General features: G+C 30.8%; 1 protein-coding gene across 10 annotated transcripts in view; it reads right to left on the reverse strand.

Moving 5' to 3' along the window:
- Window positions 1-2,066: 2,066 nt before the first annotated feature.
- Window positions 2,067-24,989, reverse strand: part of LOC132746985 (uncharacterized) — a 31,288-nt gene continuing 8,365 nt past the window's right edge. For 2 of the 10 annotated variants that reach the window (XM_060736290.1, XM_060736286.1), the window contains exon 2: window positions 2,067-5,086. In XM_060736290.1, coding sequence (XP_060592273.1) covers window positions 3,571-5,001 — 1,431 coding nt within the window. In that variant the 5' untranslated portion in view covers window positions 5,002-5,086 and the 3' untranslated portion in view covers window positions 2,067-3,570. The other 8 variants (XM_060736291.1, XM_060736287.1, XM_060736283.1 and 5 more) reach the window with 8 other exon arrangements.

Here is a 24,989-nt window from a genome sequence, read left to right on the forward strand (position 1 = left end):
AATTTAGGCTGTGTGAAATATGACCTTCACCACCAAATTCACTAGACTCAAGTGCATTGATATATTCCTACTAAGATCTTTTATTGAGTTAACAACAGATTTAACCACTAATCTGATAATAATAATTAGATAGGTCAGGGATCTATGCATTATGACAATCTTCAAAATTGTATAGAAACAAAGAAAATCTGTTCCTACACTACTATTTAGTGTTGTATTAATGCGGTGGCATAGCATTTTTCTCAAATGCAATCTTGTTTCAAGAATGATATATTATTTAGAATAGTTATTTATAAAGTTTGTTTATACAGTTTATGTGATTTAATATTTAAAGAGTATTTTCACTTAATATGCTGCGTTTTACATGCTTTAACTCCCAGCTTGCAGGCAGCAACAGACTCTACCCATGCAACCAGTGCTGACCAAGATCAGTTAGCACATAATTACAGCATATCCGATTGTTTGCTATTCATTCAGAAATATTTTGAAACTTTCCCTAAATATGATCATCCAAGTTTTGTCCAGCTTGAAGACGGACAAGTCCATTTAAGATATTTAGCATTGTGCATGGTAAGGGTTAATTCCCTTGTTTCATAGTTATGTTACTTGAATATAATGAGTGTATATGCATTATCATATGACTAGTACTTTTTCTCTCATCATAAGTAAGACAAAAAATGCAGTCATGTTTAGTTCCTAATATGTTCAGTAATTTTAAACCTTTTTTACATAATTTTTAACATGTCAATGAAATTATTTTGCAATGAACACATATGAATTGATGCCATTATCATAAAAATGTCAATTAAAAATGAGGGGGTTTATCATTTAAAATTGTTACAAATTTTTGATTTTATTGAACAAAAAATTTTGTAACAATCTTGACTTTGTTTGGAATATGTCTATTTTTTATCTCGAAATTTTATACAGGAAGGAGACTGTTCCTTCAATGAAAGGTTTCTTTTTATTAATTATGTGCGAAAATTGGTTTCCGTTGCATTTTCATTAATGAAATATTTGCGCGAAACGTGATGTTATATATGAATAATAAATGAAAAACTTGTGAATGAAACTGAGATGCTGCAAGCATCGAGCCATTGATGTTTTAAATGTACATTTGAATGGTTTGTGATTAAAATTCCATTATGCATAGGTTCATATCTATTATACATTCATGCATGCAATACGTTTCCTATGATTGTGTTTTGTCATGTTTCATCAATACTCTCATTTTAAAGCAATGTTGTTAATTCATGAGAAATTTACAGAAGTCTTCGACTGCTGTTGGCTTGAGCCAAATAAGTTTTCTCTGTCTGAACAAAGTACTCCAGCACCCTGTGGCTTGATTTAAGTAGATCTTGGATTTGTTTTTTTTAGTTGCATAGATTTCGTATTGTATTTAGAAACTTAAGATTCATAAACTGATGCTCAGCCACTTAATAACTTTAGAGAAAACTGGTTTTACATAGATACGGTATTTACTATAACATAATATTATTTCTTTGGAAGATGCCATGACTGCATTTCATATAAAGTCCTAAGTGTGCCCTAAGTCCTAGGACATAAAACCAACTTAAGGACTGACTTCAGACTGTTTAAATAAATGTTTTTACCTTCAGCCAAAGACTGTACAGGAGACTATAATTAAATTTATTTTCCTGAGAAAAGTTATTATAGAAATACAGTGACAGATCCTTTTATTCACAATGTGTTTAAGTAGTGCTCATCTGCATTGCATTTCAGAAATAAAAAGAGAATCATGAAATAGGAGTTGTAAGTTAAAACGCAAAATTATCTTACTTTTGGTCTTAAGACTGCATGACTTCAGACTTAACACTTTCTATGAAATGCAGCCCTGATTGATAAGTGCATTGTTAGAAAAAATATATCCATTTCAGTTTAAGAAGCCATTATAACATCATATCTTATTTAAATCTTTTATATATATAGAAAAAGATTACTTATAAATGAGACAGCCTTTATAAAATAAAGGCTTCTGGATTTGATTATCATTTCTGGGTTATGTAATTTCTGATTTGATATGCCAGAATAAACAAAGATTAATGTGCTGTTATTTTCATTGATTTTATTATGCAAATTTGTCATACAATATGAATAAATACATATGAAAAACAATAGAAAATGTGTTCCTTAACAAATAGAGTAGAAGAAAGAAAACTGAAGAAAATTTAAACATTTGAGATGAACAACATTGTCATGGTAACAGTTTATGGCTAATTTAAAAAAAAACTGATCAGAAATCAGTGGATTTCTTTTGATCTCAACTAATGTTTTTTCTTCAGTTGCAAACCTTTTTAACAACAACAAAAAATCATTTTCTTGATCTACCCTTTACGTAAATAGTTATTAATGTTTTTTGTCAAATTTTCACATGAAATAGTGGAATATTTTTTTTTTCCCTTCATTACTTGATGATTTAAATAAAATCATTAGTAAAACAAACTAAAAGTTTTGACTGTTTTGAAGTGTTTTTGACACATTTCGACATCTTTTCAACAAAATTGAACATTACCGGTATATTATATCCATCAAATGTAGGGTATATAAATTTTCTTATTCAACCATTTGTCCATGTCGTGTTTCACCAATATGACCGATGCTCCTCATATTTAGATTTTTTTTTATTTTGAATTCCCTCAAAATAAGAATGGACTGTTCCAAATTCAATGGAAGGCAAGTCTATTTTAATAACTTAAGGGTTACAAATTAAGTACTCAAGTAACAATGAGGTTTGTTATGAAACAAATTAACAAATTCTTCTAAAATGACCACTTGAATAGCAATGTTGACTTAAATATTGTAACAATGAGTAAAAGACCTAGATAAATTAATAATTTGAATAAGTCGTTAGCCAAAATTCAACCAGAATTTCCGTCTTGTTAAGGAAACTTTAAGTTTCGTAATGCAGTATGATTATTTTAGAAGAGACGTCATGTATTGATGTATGGACATTGTATGAAATATTTTGAAACTGTGAATATAAAAAAAAAATTGCTGATATTTTATGAACATTTTTAATGGAATTAAAGAACAAAAAAACAAAAAACACATAATTATATCTAGCCAAAACTGTACATATTGAGAATATTAAGAAAATTTGTTATGCCAGTATTGTAGAAAAGTTTGGCACTTTATCACATTATGGAATGGATCTCACTTTTAATAGTATTGTCTTTCAACATTTAAGTCTATAAATAATAATATTATAGCACAACAATGCAATCTATTTGAGTTATAAAGTTCTTAAGATCATCCTCGAAAAACAGCCGTCCATTTAAAGTGGTAGGTCAGACGACAATAAAAATAAAATCTTTGCCAATTTCGGTTAAGATTTTGAAACAGAATATAGAATCACCATTTTTGATATGAACTATAAACACAATTTTTGATTGTTAGAATAACAATGTTTTGTTTTTTTCAGCTTAACTTTTCATCATTTTTCACTTTTTTTGCTTTTAACGCAACATACTGTTTTAAATGTATCTGACCAGTTCATAATCATTGCAAACGGAAACATTCTACTGTTGTTTTTTTATAAACTTTTAAGCACTATACAACAGAATATAGAGTCGGATCACTTAATTCCTCAATGTAAGGCTTATGCACCATAGCTTGTGTAATTGTAAGTTTTTGTGACGGTTCAGTTATACTGTGCACCGGACTTTTAATACCATACATTCCAGTGTCCGGATTGATAGGTCTCATATGACTTGTACTTGTTATATTATATCCGGGAATGTGAGAGTTAACCGGTATTTGAGAATTAACCGATATGTGACCGTTCATTAAAATCTGGTTGTTTAATGTCGGTTGGTAACACAGCTGTCTTTGTTTTATTGGTCCATGGTCTGTGACCGGACCAATGTATCCAATGCTATGCATTGGACCGAAACTGTTCATATCACTTCCGTAACCAATACTGTTCGGCTGGCTGAATGTTCCGTCACTATAGAAACCATGCGGATGAATATTGTTCCGGTTAGAACAGTTATCAGAACACAGTTTAATTCCATAATTTCCCGCACAAGTTACAGGTCCTACATGGCTGTCAATGCTATGCAGTCGACCACCATGGACATCGTTTATAGACTTACTAATGTAATTGCTACATGACTGACCAGAACTGTGGCCAGGTTGTGAAGCAATATGGCCGAGGTTACTTGTAGTAGGCATCATAATGCCCATATGATGTTGGGATGAGTTAATTGCAGGTGCATTACTCATATTATGAGATTCACTACATGTATTTCCAACACTGTAATGCTGACTAGTTGGCAAAGGCAACCTTTGCCTTTGAATTTTGTGTTTACTTGAATTTCTGTTCACATATGACACTAATGGTTGCTGTCCAGATTCATTTGGGTGTATTTTGATTGGTTTAAAAAGTGGAACAGCATCATGCACATGCAAACTGTGAACCCCGTTTGATTGCCCACAGTTCTCCTGTGCATTTCCTGTACTACTACTAGCACTATGAATATATTGTCCCGATCGGGAACTCCGAAATCCCGAGTCATCAGAATCATCAGATGCTTGTGAATTTGGACGAACACTTTCACTTCTCTGCACTTGATGTGCGTTATTTTCAACATGACACTGAATTTGATTTAAATCCGAAAATCCGCTGTCCGGGTTAGTGCGATACATTGCCGGATTGTCAAAGCCCTCTGTCGGTTCCGGACTTTCCTCATAATTGTCGTTTGATTTGTTCTTGTTGTTATTATTGTGACCAAACGTATCGCTCAATAGAGCCATGTTGGATTTAAATGGAGGAGGTGGCGGAGGAGGGGCTTCGTAGTCCTTTCCAATGGAACGTAACTTTTCAATCTTATGTGGATCGTGTTTTTTGTACAATATCTGGTTCCGTATCCTCATCTTATACCAGCAGTAGCAGAATACGACGAAAAGCGCGATGGTAACCAACGCCGGAATCAACACTCCGAAGAAGAACAGTAAATTCATGCTGGATTTGTTTACCATTCTGAACAGGTAAAATATGTCTGCTTAAGCCGTCTGGAAGCCATCTTCAAGGGTGAAGGTCACTACTGAGGCATGTGCAGAATACCTGAAATACACAAAACATATGCACATAATTATTAAAACATTTGTAATGAAAAATGCAATTTATGGTTGTAATGCAATTTTATATTAATCATAAAATACATAAATTTCGTTACACTGTTAGTTAACAAAGTAGACTGGGCATAAAATTTCCAGCCTTTATGACAGTTATTTGTCTACATATTGTGCAATGGTATAAAAAAAAATTCCCTCATCACTTTAAAATGCATACTTTACTATTATTATTCATAATATATTCATATTTTATACAATTTAAGGTGTCATGTTTTGACTACTAAGTCACTCAAGTCACTCTCACTGAAATATAAAACTGTTAAAAAATTCATTACTGTGCAAGAAGTCAATAAAATGATCATAGATTTTGTAATTAAGATATCAATACTTGTATATAAAACTGTTAAAAAGTTAATATTTTGACATTTTCTTTATTACTGACATATCATTTGAAAACTAAATTTTTTTCTGTTGTTGCCCTTTGTGTATTGGGATGTATAAACAATTATCTTTTGGCTAATTTTCTTCACTTGGCTGAATTTTGCTTTTTATCGCAACCTTTGTTGCAGGCTTTTGTGTCTGACGCGTTACTTTTTATTGAAATCTTCCGTTTTTGCCGTTTTATCTTTTCTTTTTAGATTTTGCGATAAAAGGAATGTTTCTTCCAATTTTAACGACATTTGAAATTTGAAACTAAGTGTACATCGCTATTTGGTAATTGTCGTTCTTTCTTGTTATTTGGTTTTAAAAACAAATGTAATTTTTTGCTATTTTTATCTGGTTTTTTTTTTTTGACAAATGCTAAATGTAGCATAAAATAGAAATGGGCTTGTCAACATGCAAATGACTCAACTGAAAATGTCATGAAATTTTACTCGGCCCTGTGAAAATGTATTTCAGTGTCAAACGTATATCTATATTTTATAGGACAGTTGTACTGTGACATTTTGTATATTTAGTTATAATTGTACAAAGTGCGGTGATTTTTTTCTATCATCAAATTCAGCTACTGTTTCACAGCCGATTTGTGTACAAGCAGCGAGGGATAGGACTTTCAAAATGTAAATGTCATTGTTAAAATAAAAGAAATAAAAATTACAAATCCCGTTTTTTTTTTATTGTTTTATAATTAATGAATTCAGTTTTTTTATAAAGATTTTGAAATGTAATCGTGTAAAGTAACTTTTAACCATCACTGTTATAGTATTCTTATAAACATCCAAGAGGTTTTAAATTCCATAATTTTTCTGATAGCATATGTCCATTTCTTTAAATATTTACGGGACGAAATAATTTAATTCCATTTTATCACGACTTGAGGCAACAAATGTACAAAAAAAAGCTTTCACTGTTAGAGGGGTCACCTGCTTTTTGTCCAAATTTTTTTTTGAAGACGAAAAATTTTCTTTTCTTTTCTTTTGTAAATTATGAGACCAAATGATATTTACGCTGATTAAACATTGACATATTTAGCAGTTAGCAAGTCAATATTTGCTGTGTTCAGACTGGACAATAGTATACAAATATACAAACTTGGTGCCCGCAGTTTGACGTATAGTTTTTCCAATGTATGATGTACATGCAGGGAGTTAACAACTTTACGAGGGTCTATTATTCGAGGTTAACATAATAAACGTTTTTCTAACATATTGATCGCAACTGACTGGAATAATTACTTAATAGGGCCCCTATTTTTGTCGTTGATCTTGTATTTACCGATTATTTGTCATCGAAACCTTTGTAAATAATAATTTTAAGGAATAACAATACATTCCCACTTAAAATTATACAAAATAATATGGCCTGAAATGATCCTTCGATTGATTTTTCTTTTGGACAGGATGTTAAAGTCCGGACTGTGTTGTCAATACGGGTTTTCAGATGACTGAAAAGTCGCCTCATTGTAGCAGTCGCGGTGGGAAAATTATTGCGGGATAAGTTTACATTAAATGCTTTGTATTCATGCTAGGTATAACACTGCACGAAATATTCTCGAGACCATTGTACTTAAAGTACCGCCTTTAATGGCTGCCATTAATGGCTGCTAACATTCAAACGGGCAAGATTTATAAAATCAGACTGAAAGTCTGTATGCAAATATATTGGTTCACAAAGTTGTAAGATGAAAATATTCCTTAATCAAAATCTCAAGAGTAACAGATGCAGACGCACCATTAATAAATATTGAATGCATATAAAATACAGATCATTTTTACTCGACTGTCATCTTTTGAATGATATTTACAGGGTACTAAAATCTTGAGAAAATCCTCTGAGATTTTATACTAGAAATTTGTTAAAGATCGCTATTGTTAACTCTCCTGGAAACATCATAAGATCAGCTTTAGAAAGTTTTATAAGTTTCAATAGAAAGGTTGCTATGTAAAACAGTGCTGTCTGCATCAATTCATGAAACATTTATTTTGTATCAAAAATTTAAGTTTCCTCATTTTTTTCTCTTGTAACACGTTATTATTGATCAGAGTATCAAAGTTTACTATATATCTTAAGCTTCATTTTTAAAAAAATCACTTTATTTTATTGTTCTGACATCTGGTGTACTTGATTTTCTGTGAAAGTGATTTGCTTGATTTTGTATCTTGATAATTTAAAAAGTCAAGATGTAACAACCACCTGTTTATAGTAAATGATTTCCTTTTAAGATGGTTCAGTAATTCATTTATCGATTATTTGATGTACATTTGATAGATCTTGTAATAATTTTGTTGCCATGGTAACCAATTGAGTTTCAAACAGATTAAACAGTTTTTTGAGAGATTTCACTTACATTTTCAAATAGAGACCTGTCATAACTAATTGCATATTATAAGATTATTTTTTTGCAACCATTCATTCATTTATTTATTTATACTTGATTTTACTTTCTGCAGTATTATCATTATTAAGGTGTCGAAAACTTTTGTTGGTTTAAATATCATTAAGAAATATACCATGCCTATTTAGAATTGAAATTTAAGAAGGTCTTTACAGTGTTACAATTAAGGTCAGTTCAAAACGATATAAAAAAATTAAATATAAATATTCAATGTTATTTTCCAACTTTCTCCACAAATGTCTAGACAACTTCTACTCATTGGAGACTAAGAGAGAGTTAAATTTGAATTAGATCAAGGTACAAATCGGTTATTATATAATAAGCTTCTTGTTTCAATACAAAGGTATTGAGTAAAAAGCCTTATTAACAAAGTTTTAACTTCTTTTATGTGAACTTCGTAATATTGACACCATGTTACCTGACATTGTATGAACACAACATGACGTATATTGATGGATATTTTGTACTAATGCGGTTATTTTAGTGCAGAATTTTTCCTGTTATTTGTTCAATAGAAAACTAAACAAATTTACAATGGCTAGGCATTGATTTTCTAACATTTCTTACATACGTTGGAAATCAAATTTTAAAAAACAGGGAAATAATAGGTAGATTATTGTGTAATGTGTTAAAATTCCTGATTCAGATTTTTTTTCTCGCATTCCTTTTCATAGATTATTATTAGACCTTATAAAGTGTTTATGGTCATTAACATTCATATATTTATACACGCAAACTTTTTGTTCTCTTGAAGACATTTTTTACAAAATAACACCTGGAATAATTATATAATTATCAGGGGCAGGTTCACAAATCAAAGGTTTTCAAACAATTGATTGTCTTGAAGATCTTAAAGCTTAAAGATATTTCACTGAAATATTTTATGAATAAGAAATCAAGAGAAGTTGAAACAAAAATGTCCTAAGTTATGATCTGTTTCCATATAAGATATCTTACTTTAGCGCCAGTTAGAGAGCAAGGTTCCAAGGTCCTAATATTATTAGTGACAATTTTCATAATAAATTAACCTATGCTTAGTCACTAGTTAATTACAGAGGTCGTGATATTTGAAGCTTTCTATTCACTGTTATTTAAGTTTTTTTTCTTTTTGAAAAGACATAAATTATAATTATATTAAAGTAAGTGAACTGAAATGGAATTCGTACCTGTTTTTTTGTTGTTGTTGTTTAATGATATGCAAAAAAAAAATCCCCAGCAAACCATTATTACAAAAATGCTCAAAAATATTAATCGAAAGTAAGAAAAAAAAATACGGGACTTAAAAGATTTGAACTTTTGAGGGACATTAATGAGTGGCATACAAGATTGATGTACCACCCACATCAGTTCAAACAGCTGTTCGGCCAAAAGTTTTATCTTTACGTAAATATTTTTTTGTTTAAAACAAAGGCAGGTGATAATTATAAAACCATTGTTTTTAACTATCAGTTACAGTTATCTTTAAAATAGAAAGTGAAACACATTGAGTTATTTATTCGTTATAGCTTGGCCATTGCATATTAAATTTGAAAAATTTAGAGAACAAAAAAATAATGCGAAAAAGTCCCGAAAATGATGTGACGATTGTGATAAAGAAAAAATTGAATTAACTAACGAGCGTACATTTTCTATATAACAGTATCATGACACTTTAAAGGGTATTAAACAGATCTTTTACAAAGCTTCATATTGTTTAAACTGGGGTATTAAATTGTAGACATGAAGGCATCCAAATAGTATCTTAATTTAAAAAAAAGTAAATGTATTTTGTTTGTTATTTTCGTACACAAAGATTTTTTGCCATCATGAAAGGTTTTCTTTCTTTACAAAGATTTAATTAACAAATAACATGCACTCGTACACATAACATAGTTTTTATGATGTAACGCATATTTTTAGCATTTATAATGTAAGGTTGTTTTCTGTTTTTAATGACTGTAATTTTTAAATAGCGAAAGATAGTAAGTATTCCAGAAATTGAATTTTTTTAGACAAACGAAATTAATGAAAGTTTCCTAGATCATTGTGAAGTAAATGTAACAAAAAAAAGCAGTTACAGGAGTTATTTTAAGCAGTTTTTGGAGTTTTCATGGAAAGAATTTTCCCACATATTACTTTGTTTTCTTGTATATTTTATTTTCAAATTGACTTCAATCGTTACCTGGAATATAATATAAGATCGAGAAAACGGCAAGAAACATATTTTATGATTCAGTAAATACCTTTTATAAATAATTTATTTACAAATTAATCATCTGGTGAATTATGTGTAGATTTTAAATGTTTGATTAAATGACGAAAATATATTTTACGACCTTTCGAAAAAAAAAAGTGTTATTTAACGATCGTTACACAAAATGTCTTTCTCAATACATCTTTTTAAGACGAATGAGTAATTCTGATGGCAAGTTTTAAATTCAACGATTAAAGAAGAGAAATATTTTGAATATTTGCGTTACCTGTTTAGTAATCGATGTAAATCAGAAAAATGTGAACACACGATAAATTCCTTTCTATGAGTTTTCTTTTTAAATCCAAAATTTGTCGGTCGAAAATAAAAAGAGAACACGACTAAAGAGAATAACAGCACAGGATGTCAAATGTATTGTGAGGTTTAACAAAATAAAACATGAGCATTAGATAAAAATCGTCCCATTTCGACATGACCAATTAACTCAGAAAATATCCAAACTTTGTAGTAAAAGGTAAATCGCAAATCCGATAGAACATAATTGCATGAAATTTCTTTCAACATTTACAAAGTAATTTTGTGAATTGCTCTGTTTTGAATAGGAGAATATTGTTGAGATTTGAAATAAATGGTCTGGTTGCCTGAGGGGAAAAAAAGACGTTTTACGCTATATAAAACCATACAGCACTTCATAACAGTATATTTTATATAATCTACACATGTCGTTAAAATGAAAGAAAATTTAGTGGTGTCGCAACATTTGGTGAAGAATTTAGTTTTCATTGCTATTTAATGACTTGACAGTTTGTCAAGCAGTGATTTTACAAGCTCTTGTGTCTTTGTGAATGAAAAGAAACCTTATTTTTTATCTGATATTTTATTGTAACGTTTCCGTTACAATTGCATAAATTTTGTTCTTACGAAAAAAAAAATAGAGAAGAAAATTACTCACTTGAAAAAACACCTTTTGAAATATTTTTATACATGATGTAATATTCAGTAATGTTAAGTAACACATTTTATAAACTGAAATATAAAACTTACTTGATTTGTTTTATAAACTCCAATGATTTATTATGATTTATGCCAAATTAAATTCCTTCAATAATGCCCTGACTCTTGTTATGTCGGCCGAACATGTGTATTGTAGTTTTAAAATCAAGGTAGTGAAAGTAATACCTTATGAAAATATTTTCCTAATCTGACTGAAGGCATATCCTTTAATGATTATGTAGCAGTGAATATTTTATGCCCTCGTCTCAACAGTATTAGACCAGATCATTGTGATCCGTACACTTTAGCGAAGTCTTAATGTGGATTATAAGGTGAATGATATTTTTAAAATGTGCAAATAGCCACTGTTTACAAGGTACCACAAGGATCACGTTTAGTTTCCAGAGACAAGACGGTGTCCCGTACATACTATTTAAGGCCAGGTTTAATCAGTGTCCGCTGTCAAACGAAATTTTAAATTGTTTTAATTTTTAAGATGAAATTTAACTGTCTAAAGGATGAGAAAAATTTAATCTTGTTATGAATTTATTGTTCATTATAAATTTTATCTTGTTCCTGAAGCTTTCTTTGATGTATATGCATATTTTTCTTTCTATTTTCTATTTAAAATATATTAAGACATAATTTCAATGTATTATCAAAGTAATTAATATATTACACTAAGTTTTTTTTCTTGCAAAGAATTTACTTAAAATGACAACTTACTGAGTCATACTTAAATATTTTAACATTTTAGTATCCTTTTATGAACATAAAATTATAATGTTTATAACTCCCATCATGTGTCATGTTACGCTTCCTTATGTAGCGAAAGTTAAAGTGTTACCCCTGCTCACCGAAATAATTTGAATAATCCAACTTTTGTTGCACATATCAGGTGTAACCCACAAATCACAGATCTCCATATAATTATATCACACTCATAAAGCCATGAAAACGTTCACAAACTTCTTGAAACCGTGCCACAACAAATAAAAACAAAGCAGTCAGACTGTTACAGTCGTGAACATGAACGCATGGTATATAAAGTTATTAATCTTTTAACGTGATACACTTTGTCCTTATCCCACCTCAGTGTTAAAACCCGAATGTGGTAGTTATCAGTATCAGTAGTAATTTGTCATTTGTTTGCGGTATGTCCGTCCCTATTTCAATATGAGAAGCTCACGTTACTTTTGTTCGGTTATTTCTGATACGGCTACTACTAGAGCAACGTGGTTGCGGATGGTTTAATTCCCCTCTGTATAGACTGCTTCTGATGCACACATTGTTGGGTCATTTAAGTGAATTTCAGTAATTTGATCGTTTAAATCGGTAACTAGTGTAAATTGACAGTAACCATTTGTTAATTGAGGCAGAAAGTGTTCCTATACACATGCAAATATAGAATTAGATATTCCCAGCACTATGATAAAATATTAAGTGGCTATTTCCTTTACTTAGGTGTAAATTTGCTCGAGGGGCCGTCTTTTGTATCGGGAATTCTGATTGGCAAAGTGATACATGTATAATTTGATGATAGCCGGGTCTTGCTTAATTATAATATACAGTATATATTGCCTAAGGTGGTAACACTTTTTCATATTTTATAAAGTTGAATGCTTCATGATTCACTATTAACTGCGGTGAAAGTGAACAAAAATGCCCCCAGATAATTTAAACACTTGGTTGCTACATTACTATATGTACATAAACATACCACATACATAATTAAAGCACAGCAATTTGCAGATTGTTAAAGGCTTGTAATATTTCTTTTATGACGATGTTCTGGTATTTGATAAACTCCTTTTTTTTGCTCTATGAACACACTGATAGGCTCCCTAAGTTAAGAGGCAGTCAGATAATAGTTTGTTACTCTGTATGGCTTCTTGCATAAAATAAAGCTTCTCCCATAAAAAAAACAACAACAAAAAACAACAAAAACATAATGACTTCACATGAATGTTTGATGTGTAAGCTGCTTATTTTGACTTAAGAGTGATAAATCTGCAACGCTGACATATTTAATTGATAAAAAATACAACTGGGAGATAAAAGTGTTATTTTAAAGCCTACCTAAGCTCTTTGAAAAAAATGAACTTTTCAAGATGTTATCCGAAAACAACTCTTACCTTCCATTAGCAAAACAATGGACCGATGATTTGTGAAATCTTATCTATAAATGAACTGTTTTAAAATATGAAAATTGCCAACAATTTGATTTTATATTTAAGATCAGATTTTTAGCAAGTTTTTTTTTTTTTTTAGTAAAAAAAATAACACCGAGAAAAAAAATCAACAAAATAAAATTAATAATTTTTACAATTATAAATCAATATTGATTGGCTGTCCCCTTATTCTTTATATTTATTTTATATATATATATGCTTATACCTGAAACTAATTTAAACATAAACAAGAATTATTAGCATAAATGTCACAAGCAAAGTGCCAGACTATCTTGCACATCCAGTCAGTCTGTTATAGGCTCTATACTTCAAGCTACCCAACTTTATAATGATTTTCAACTCAATATCTCCAAATCTGACAGTTGAAAGTTTCAAAAATAAAAATTTGACTAGTCTATTTAAGAAATTCAGCATGTTATTTAACGCTAGGGCTTGATAACTACGAATAGAACAGTTTGATTTCCAGATATAACATATAGCAAGACAACTGCGCAATCTTGATTTATAATATTAGATACTGGCAGAAAAAAAGAATAGAAAAAATCAAACAAATTAATTCATGCTTGTAAATCATCAAGTGAATTTTTTTTAAAGTCCAATAAAAGATTTAAAAACAAATAAAGAGTGTCATTTAATTTACACTATGAATTTTTTACTTCAAATATATTTTTCTGCTATATCATTAGTGATAACGTTATCGATAGCAGGATGTCTGGAAAGAAGCAAAACATTCTTAAATGAAATTTAAAAGTTGTTTTTTTGTTGTTTTTGTTTTTACTTTAAAGTCCTATTTTTTTCCTCTCAATTTTCATTAAGCTCAAGATTTTTTTTGATATTGAGACTTTGAATATAAGGAATAAGTTATTTTGATATCATCTTTGTCTGCTATTGAATATATACATTAAATAAATGTTGCCCTTGATTAGAAAATTGTATGTGATCAACCAAAATGGTTTTAAGTTCTTGAAAATAATATAAGTATTTTGTGTAAAAAAATTTTTTTAAATCTAAAAATGTTGGAAATGTTAAATATTAAGAAATGCACTTCCATGAATGTATACGAATAAATATTAGACATGAAAATGAATAATTTTCAAATGAAGAAAGAATTATTTACAAAGATATCTGAATGAAAATTCTTGGAGAAAAAAATATTCCCAGAAATTAACATAATGAATAAAAAAAACCTACCAGATATTTGATAATTAGGCTTGAAGTGTATGTCTTCTGATGGTTTTATTCCTTGTTAATTGGTAGCAAAATATTTCCAAAGTTATTATCCCAGAGAAAAACACTGTTTTACTGTGATTGTCAGGACATTGAACATTCACTAATAATACGCTAGCAGCGCTGAGAGAGAGAGAGAAATTCTACCAAATTTCTCTATGCACCCTTCTATATATCTTCACTGACAGTCCTTAATCTCAAGAACTTCTGCTCTAGGTTTCCTATTTGTGAATGAAAGAAATGTCTAGCAGAGCACACATAACAACATTGACACATTTAAGGGGCACTGATCTCTATTTAAACAATTGCATCTGAAAGCAGGGGACTTAGATAATATAGGTAGATATAGATGTATGGAGATAATTAAAAGTCTTCATCAAACACACTGATGCCATCTTTATCTAAAGTAATTGAGACTTTAAGAGCTTTATTTCCCATCTCTTTATAGTTTTTATCTTTATAATTACCCTCCAGATTAAGATTGACTTGTCAGTGTAAATCATCTCACATTAATTGATATTGAAGATGACTATCACTTAATTAAATGCTTATTATGTAATTGCAGGAGTAGATAATTGGATTATAATTACCTCCCCTGTAGTGATACTGGATAGGAAGTGTGGGGACACTAATTATTGACACTTATTGTTTTATTATTGGCCATATGGTGGAAGGACTGAGAAGTGAAAGAAGAACTCAAGTGTTGAATTGGTTATTGATTATTTTGTTTTCAATAATGAATTGATTATTTTTTTGACATTTTTATTGCTATGTTAGAACAGAACTGAATGGTGATATTCTGTACTGACTTTTTGTGCAAGTTTGAGAATATCTTACAGGAAAATAAAATATAATTTTAGGAGGAATTGTTAAACAAATGGAGTTTTTATTTATTGTTATAAGAAAAATCATTAATTGTCAATTTTGACTCAAAGAAAGTAATATGGTTTAACCATTCTTAAAATGGCTGTATAAACAAAGTTGAAAAACAATATTTGTTCTGATTTTGTTTTAAATAGTTGAATTTTTTTTTTTTTAAAGTTCATAAAACATTTTTGATTTTTATACAATTGAAAAGAAAAATGATTTAATAATTCATAGAGTAACTTTATTTTAAAAAGTTGAATAATGATTTTATTTTTAATTTATTTTTTATATACTTGAAAATTTTTCAATTTTGCTTGAAGAAACAAAAAGAAAATAAACATATTTTTAATTTTTATGATTTTAGTATTTTCTTGAAAAGAAAAAAATCTTTTTTTTATAAGACAAATTTCCTCTCTAGACAAATTTCCTCCCTTTAATTATGTGGTCTTTATATGTTTTTATTATGTCTTTCTTGTTAAGCACTTGATTTAACTTTGGTCAGGTAGTAATTTGTGGTTTATTACTTTATAACAACTTGTTGGACATATTAATTATGGTTTTCATAGCTTATGCTTTTTAACCGATTTTCGCCAAAAAACATTCATTCTTTGCATTTTGTCCCCATTTGACCCATCAGGTCGCTGACAAATACACCTCAGACTGTAACATTGAGAAAAGTTATTTTATTGTAAAGACTCAATGAACATTTTGATGATAACCTATAAAGTAACAAATGGTGGTCAGTTACTATTATTAAAGTCAAAATTATAGGTTTCCCGCTTCATAGGGCTGTCGGAAAATAGACGGCAATTATCATGTCCAAGGTAAAGAATAATTAAATAACGCACCAGAGATTGATTTGAAAGCATGTAAGGAATTAGAATTGAAAGTAAAGAAATAACAAAACAGTGGGGAAAGAAAAGACTTTAAAAAAGGTTGCGGTATTTAAGGTATATTTTGAATTAGACTGGTTACAATAATTACGCAGATGTTTCGGATGAATTAAATGTCTCCTCTTGTATATACCTGTAAGACACAGTCTAACGGGGAAAAAATAAAACTGGCGTCATCTCAGGTCGTGAATATTTAAGGTCGTACATGGCCTGCAGTTATGATGACTGTGTAAGCGTAATTACGGTTATTATTAATGTAACGTGCCAGACTGGTATTTTCCTCGCGTGTTTTTTTTTCGTATTCATTAATTTATGAAAGTTGAACGATGTATATGTTACATATTAGTCAGTTAACGTGTTACATTGTTAATCACACATACTAAGATACCGTAATTTGATTTTAACGACAGCGGCTTTTATGTAGCGAATGTTCTCTTATTTTTTTTGTCTTCTTGTTAACAGTTACAGGTTCCATGAAATAAAAAGTTACAATGTAAAGTTCCAACAACAGTGTCAAGAAAAATGTTATCATTGTTACTGTTTTTCGTTACAGATAAAGCCCCCCTTCCCCCCACCCTGGATTACCCCAGATCCCGGGCCTTCATTTTGTCACAGAATGCAAAATTAATGAATTATGAGTAAACCAGGGTTTGAACTCTTTAATTGACCGATTGATAAAAACTAAACTACTCGACTAGAAACATAAAATAACTTATAAATAGTATATATGATCCCCGTAGGTGAAATAAATTCAAATATTGTCTTCTAACACATTAATTAACCTTTATATTCTAAAGAAAACAATAGTATAATCGATATGTCACACTATTTTGATGAGAAAAAAATGTATTGTCTTAAGATACAGTGTCACCCAGTGACTAGGAATGAAAATCTCCATAATGACATATGGTAAAAGTTGAAAGCAAAGTTATCTTGATCAGATATTGAGGACAAAAATGCCCAACAGCTATAACATTGCCTTTCCTCAGTACCAGTAAATTGTTTTTAATATATTTCCTTTTCTGTTGTAGTGGACAAGTAAACAGTTTACCAGATGCCAGTCCCAGTACAAGCAATTGTCCTTATTATATAATCAGCATATAAAACTTGCGTGAGAAATTTGAAAAGTAAAAATTTTAAAATTGTAATATTTGTGCAATATCAAATGGTAATAAATCTCTCTTTTTATGATTTTATGGTTTAAAAAATGTTTAATGGTTGTGATAACACCTGGTAAAAGGTAATATGAATTAAACAATCCTGTGGTAAAATATCAAATATTATAACTTGTATTAAAAAAAAACAACTTGTCAGAAGTCATTAAAGCCACAAGGTATGAAATTGCATCTTGCATTTCTCACAAAACGCAAAATATTCTTACCTTTTTTCACAATGCTAATACAAATAAATCCATTTACGATTGTCAAAAAAGTGTTTGATACAAATTCAAGCTGATTTGATTTGTGTTTATGTCATCCTCATTAGCATAAAATTCTGCCATACATCTGTTTTGGATGTATTTTTAACCTAGAGCTACACTAGATTAGCTAACGGCTTCTTTTTTATTTATCTGATATGCATATTAAGGGATTAAAGTGTACGGATGTTAGGCGATTTCGTTAGATTTTTTACGCCTTTACTTTAGGGATATTTTCGCTGCTTGAGCGCTCGTTTACTTATTTTCCATGCATGAATTACGGAAAGGTGTGACAAGGATTATGATTTGGAGATAGACAAACTTTTCTCATAAATATGTCCGACAGTAGGGAAGAAAAATAAATGTATGAAATTGTAAGGAGGCGTCAATTATGTGTATTTATATGATATAAAATAAGTTACGTTTTAAAAACTTGAAGTTCATGCTCAATTTACCCTTTTACTTTTATCACCGTTCTTTAAATGTCCTTTTCAAATAAAAGTATGAAATTAAGCTGTAAAATATACATAAAGTGATCAACATTAAATTCATATAAATAAGATGAAAATTATGTAAAAAAATTTTACTCATACTGTTAACTGGAAAAAGGAGAAGAATTCTACAAGACTTGTCTTTCATTCCATGATCCTTTCCCATTGTGTAAAAATATTTTGTTTGTTATTTATTTGTATAAACATTATATATACTTTCGGGAATAAACATGTTTAAACCAACTGGAAAAAGGTTGTTCTGATGCATTTCTTGCTCAAACTTTGAAATAAATTTTGTTCTGGTAAATCTGAAAGTATGTTTTACGCTAAGATTCCAAAAGTTAAAAATAAAATTGAGTAATGTAACACTGCATTTTCACGGATGCCGTCATCAGTAATTTGTTGAGAGAGTAATATTGTATGCAAATTCTGCATTTTTTGCGGAGAGAACTTGTGTGCTAATACGTTTTAAATCTTCCTTACCCGACATGATGCGTCTTAAGTTACGTGACTGGGACCTCCGTGTGGGACCTTAGCATCTTGAGACTGTAGTACGTTATCATTATATTGACGTGTATTACTTTAGGTCTGATGCGGCCTGACGGAGATGACAAGTTGATTGTAGTTTACAGTCCGTATATCGTAACAAAGTCTTACATAAACTGTAATAGACTCTTCAGAAAAACCCGTAATTAGAACTGAGCAGTCAGAATCTTTTACCTCGGAGATGTGTGAAATTGCGTTAATATGTAGTAATATATACATATTTGGTTGCATAAGATAATACAGCAGGTGAAATGTGCAGGATTATTTAACTCCAGAAAAAAATATTGAATTGAAAGTTTTTAGGTTTTTTCTTTCTTTCTAAATTGAAAAAGAGATACCAAAAAATAAAAAGACATTAATGAAGAAGCAAATCTCTTTTAACAGATTACAGAATTGATTATGCTGACTATGAAGTCGATATTTTTTTAACAGAGAATCAAAATTTTATCATTATCAATTGTGCGAAAAAATTGTATTTGCAAGTTTTCTATAACTATGGAGAATTTTTCAACGTGATATTAACAACTTTTGGGCGCCACATTAGTGAAAAAAAGTAGAAATAATAAAACAAATGCAAAATGTTCACCATTCTTTCTTTGGGAAGAAAATGTTGTGTTTTTAGACTGGAGGCAAGGAAAGACATTAGGTGATAATTGCCTAATGAGATGTTCAAAAGGGAGTTGTCATTTTAATCATGACAATTTACAATTTTGTTTTGTAATGAACTGCGTTTGGTTAATGATGCCGAGATTTAATTGTCTTAATCAGAGCATTCCTAGTTTAATGTTGGGTGATGAATAATTCTGACAATGTTACGATGTTCACTAAAGGTATTGTTCACGTCCTGATTAAGAGAATTTATTTAAATTATTGATTTGAGGAATTCCTCCGCAATTGTGCATTGAAGTCCATGTGTTACAGTAGGCCAACCAAATATATTGGTGTTTCGTTATCTTTTCACTTTTAAATAAAGTAAATTGAACCAGATTAAGTACGGACAATCATGATTTATGAAAAGATTATCAGATATAAATGATGGCATTTGTGGTACATTATGTATTATAGTAAAAGTTGTATAACCTGAGTGCAAAAATATATTGGAAGGTATGAAAACGAGAAACAAATTATTTTTATATCATGCCTAAGTAATTATAGAAATGTTGGGGGAAAAAAGTTTTGTAGCTTATTCAGTATCAACATCAGAGGTGCCGGTATGTGTTTTACAATTTATAAAAGATGTAATACATGAATTATTTAGTACCAGACTTAAGATAAAAGACAGATTTTTATGGCTCTCTTGGATAACATACATTTTATTTCTGTTGGAATGGTAAGGTATAGGAATGATATGGTATGGTATAGGGATTAGCATGTTCTTGTAATCAAGATAATGTCTGTAATGTTTTGCTGATAAACTTACACAATACAACAGTTGCAAGTTACAAGCACATTTCTTTATAAATAACTTACGATAATGAAAGTATAGAATTATTGAGATTTAAATGAGAAATTTAAAATAATAAAAAACATGCACCATGTTTCTTCCCATTACGGTAAATTTTTAAATCTTGATCCACCCTTACACTTATACATAAAAGGATTGGTGAGACAATGTGACTTTGGCGAAAAATTTACTGTCTCGAAACTCAAGTTAGTTGTGTCATTTTTAACATAATCAAAGTCAGCATATTTATCAGATGATAATAGAAAATGGGATTAATTTAACCAATCCAGAGCTGTAATTATATTTTACTTCCATTTATTATTTAAAATTTTTGGCATATGGAGATCCCTTAAGAGCAGTGACAACAAAAAACATATAATAGAAATCAAAGCTCTATATTTATTGAGTCTGTTTTTGAGAGATATTGAAAAGTGCCACATCTCTCACAGCCCATAGCACCTCTCTTGGCCCGAAGCACCTCTCTTGGCCCGAAGCACCTCTCTTGGCCCGAAGCACCTCTCACAGCCCATAGCACCTCTCACAGCCCATAGCACCTCTTACAGCCCATAGCACCTCTCACAGCCCATAGCACCAGCACCAGCCCCAAGCACCGGCCCCATTTAGTGCCTAGGTAAGCGGTATTCAATCCACAACACAAAAATCAGGAGTTAGAATCTTTAGGTCATAAGATCTGTTCATATATTTATTGTTTGCATGAAATGCATTCAAGAAGGAAATAAACTAATTAGGTGTTGTTACCTAAAATGTTAAATAGGAATATAAATCTTCAAATGATGATGAAAGGAAAATATTTGGAAAGCAATAAAGTAGGGATATTCTTTATGTGATTACATACTAAGATAAACAACTTCTGGGAGAGACACCAGTTAATGAAAGGATATGGTATTATTGAATAATGATCACAGTTTTGAGACAGAACACATTAAAGATAAGTGATTGTGTCCAGACCTGAGAAAACTACTAATTCCCTGGTCCCAGACTCTCCCAACTGATTCAAGCTTCTCAAGTCATAGGGAAATTGAATTTGTGAGTGAGCAGTACTAATCCTTACATATATATAATTAAATTTCTGAATGTATGTGAAATAGATTTGTCCCACTTTGAATTTATTTCAAATTTTATGGGATTTCAATATCAAGATACCAAAAAAAAAAAATAGCCACTTTAACAAATTTCCAAAGTTTTATCAGAATTTACTATGTACTCTGTACCATATGTATGTGTGTTTGTATGTATGAAAGAACTCATTGGCCTGAAGCATAAAAAAAATATGCTGGCACCAACAGTATAGAGCCAAGGAAGACTGCATGGATGTGGGCTTGTGGGCCCTAAGCCAGGTAAGGCTGCATGGATGTGGGCTTGTGGGCCCAAAGCCAGGTAAGGCTGCATGGATGTGGGCTTGTGGGCCCAAAGCCAGGTAAGACTGCATGGATGTGGGTTTGTGGGCCCAAAGCCAGATAAGGGTGCATAGATGTGGGCTTGTGGGCCCAAAGCCAGGTAAGACTCCATGGATTTAGGCTTGTGGGCCCAAAGCCAGGTAAGGCTGCATGGATGTGGGCCCAAAGCCATGTAAAACTGCATGGATGTGGGCTTGTGGGCCCAAAGCCAGGTAAGACTGCATGGATGTGGGCTTGTGGGCCCAAAGCCAGGTAAGACTGCATGGATGTGGGTTTGTGGGCCCAAAGCCAGATAAGGGTGCATAGATGTGGGCTTGTGGGCCCAAAGCCAGGTAAGACTCCATGGATTTAGGCTTGTGGGCCCAAAGCCAGGTAAGACTGCATGGATGTGGGCTTGTGGGCACGAAGCCGGGTCAGACTGCATGAATGTGCATGCTACTGGCCTGGCTCTGTACTGGCGGCAAAGGGTATTTACATTGTGTTCCAGTAGAGTGAGCCATATTGCATTGGAGACATATTGATTAATATCATAGACCTGGAGTAATAAACTGTCAATAACTTATGAAATATTCATTTAAGGAAATGTGATTTACCGTGATGTTTTGACCTTTTGTTTACATTGGAGACTGTATTTAATTATCAAATGTTTCATCTAAGGCCTGCCCATACAATAAAACCTTGAATGTTTATCATTATATGTATATGTTTATATGAAATGTATGATACATTTTTAAGTTCTCAATAATTTAAATATTCGTACATTTTCCTATTGTTGAGTCTATATCAAATATTTCTTATTCAGTTTTCTTGTTAACAGCCATTTATATTCATTATTCAGTGAAGTCGAGTTGGCAAGCTGTTTGATAGAGTTACCGGGGTTATCATCTTTTCCAGTCGGGTTACCATTGCTTGTTTATCTTATAAAGATCTATCCCTTCAGGCGGCAATTTATAAATCCTTACTATGATTAAATCAGGAACTCTCTTTCTGTAGTCAGTAATCATTGTTTCTATTTATTTTTATGTTAGATTATTTTAACCCTTTTCATGCAAATGGATTTGGCCATCTTTCAATCTGGTTGAAACCATTTATCATTTTCAGGGATAATTTCAAAATAAGTACTGATTGAATAGGGTATAGTGCAGACCATGATCAGACGGCACAAATGTGACAGCTTATCTTTAGCAGTCTGCACTGGTTGATTTAGTCTCCTCTAGCAGGCTAAGAGAAAAATTAGTACCTTGTTGGCCTAAGGAAAATATGTAAATTTTGTTTGTTATTGAATAGAAAAAAAGGGTATAAATTTGAATTTTATTAGGTAAATTACGTTTAAAATTCAACATTTTTTAATTGGTAAAGCAATTATTAGCCTAGGTTTGCAGTGTTTTGTGAAAAGAGTTATATGTTAAAAATGTATGAATTTAATTAAGATAATTTGATAAACACATTTGAAAATTAATAAATTCTTTCAAAACTTTAGGGTTTTTTTGCAGGCTGATACGAAATATTGCTAGAGATAAGTTGTGTAGAATTAGGAACTAGAAATGTGTCCATAGGACTTGTCAGTCTACAAATGGGCAGAGGGATAGCTGGACACTGAGTGGGGTGGACATGCAACTGGGCAAATCTATGTACCTCCTTAAGTGGAGGCATAAAAGAATACATGGATATCTTTGCTGTACTGAATTTATGTAATCATGAAATAATTCAGAATTTATTTAGTTTAAAGATACTAATATCTAGAAGTGAATGGAGTCATTAGTCGGACAGATTGCAAGCTAAGCCGCAGCACAATTGTACTCTGATTGCAATTTAGGCATGTTATTGTTTGCTGATAGAAAATCAAAGAGCGAAAATTATAATATTAGTAGAGAAGAAGAACAACTAAGAAAGACAGAATTTTTAATGATTATGATGAAAAAGAGCTATTTATTTTTGTATTTAAGGAATGCAATTTGTTCATATGACCATAACAGTGGATTTGTTCATATGACAATTTTAACAGTAAATCATTATACATGATCATTATCAAAATGAAGAGTTGAAATCTACAGCATATTTTATACATTCTTTTAAGTCACAAACATATTTCATACATTTTTTTTCCATTTCAAATGTTTTGACATGTGCTTTGTAATATTTTCCTTAGGGGGTCAATAAGGGTCATCTGGAATTTACATTATCAGTGACGATATCTGATATATATATATATGTAGATAATCATCTCCCTTGTTTTCATATTGTAGGTATGTGATATATAAACATAGGTAACATTAACCAATGATAATGACACTCGGTTACCTAATACTGTATACATCTCGTATAACCATCTTGAATCATGTTTAAAATCTACTCCAGCCATCTTTCTTACGCCTTTTCATCTTTTTCCTACATAGATCTTTTGATGTGATACTGCATGGTCAAAGATGTCTTTATTTAATTTTTAGCTTTTTTGATTTAAATTGATATGGAATTCATGTTTAATATTCAGGGAATGATACATAAATATCTGTTCCATTTTGAATGAAAATCTCCATCTAAACTAGATACCAGGGCCTTAAAGCCAGGTTATACTATTTAGACTTTAATCGTTCATTCAACATTAAAATTTTTGTCACCACTCGTTAAATGTCCATTCCAGACTTGCTCACCAATCTTAGTTTGTTATCAGTGACTTTATTTGTATTCTGTAAAATTACACGAAAGATTGACAGCTTGTGGTAGGAAAAAAACATGTAGCACTCCCAGTGTAAACTTCAGGGCATCATAAAATATCTGTTCTATAAAAGAATGATTTATTTATATTTTTTATAGTCTTAATTGGATCAAAGTATGGCCTTTAAAATATGTTGTATTGAAGATGATATCAGTCTGTTTGGTGATACTTTGAACTGCTTCTTATTCGACCATTCCTTGGTAACATCTTTTAATGTTAACAGAATGGAAAAGGGATGGATCACATTTGATTGGAAATATGATAGAACTTTAGGTAGATAACAATGAACATGTACATATTAAAGTTTATCAGGGATACATACAGCAATAATATAAACATGAAGAGAAAATTGGGAATGAAAGTCTTTGTTTCTTTAGCACTAAGCCTGGAAGCCGCTTGCTATTGTACCCATGCAAGTTCTGTCCGTCAGTACATATATTTTTGTCTCTGAAAATGATGAAGGGTTTTGTCGAGTTTGAAAAATTGGCAAGTCCATTTAAATTATTTAGAGTGGTAAGGATTAATTTCAGAAATAAAATGCAAAAGATGTCAGTTTCTGGACTGCTTTTCAAGCAAATACAAGCCTTGTGCCTCGGACAAAATATGTATAAGTTTTCAATAGTTCATCAGATACTATTGAGGAATAAGACAGCTAAATATT

This window comes from Ruditapes philippinarum, unplaced genomic scaffold (genome assembly GCF_026571515.1).
Source record: "Ruditapes philippinarum isolate M1 unplaced genomic scaffold, ASM2657151v2 ctg85_1_1_1_1, whole genome shotgun sequence".
Lineage (NCBI taxonomy): Eukaryota > Metazoa > Mollusca > Bivalvia > Venerida > Veneridae > Ruditapes > Ruditapes philippinarum.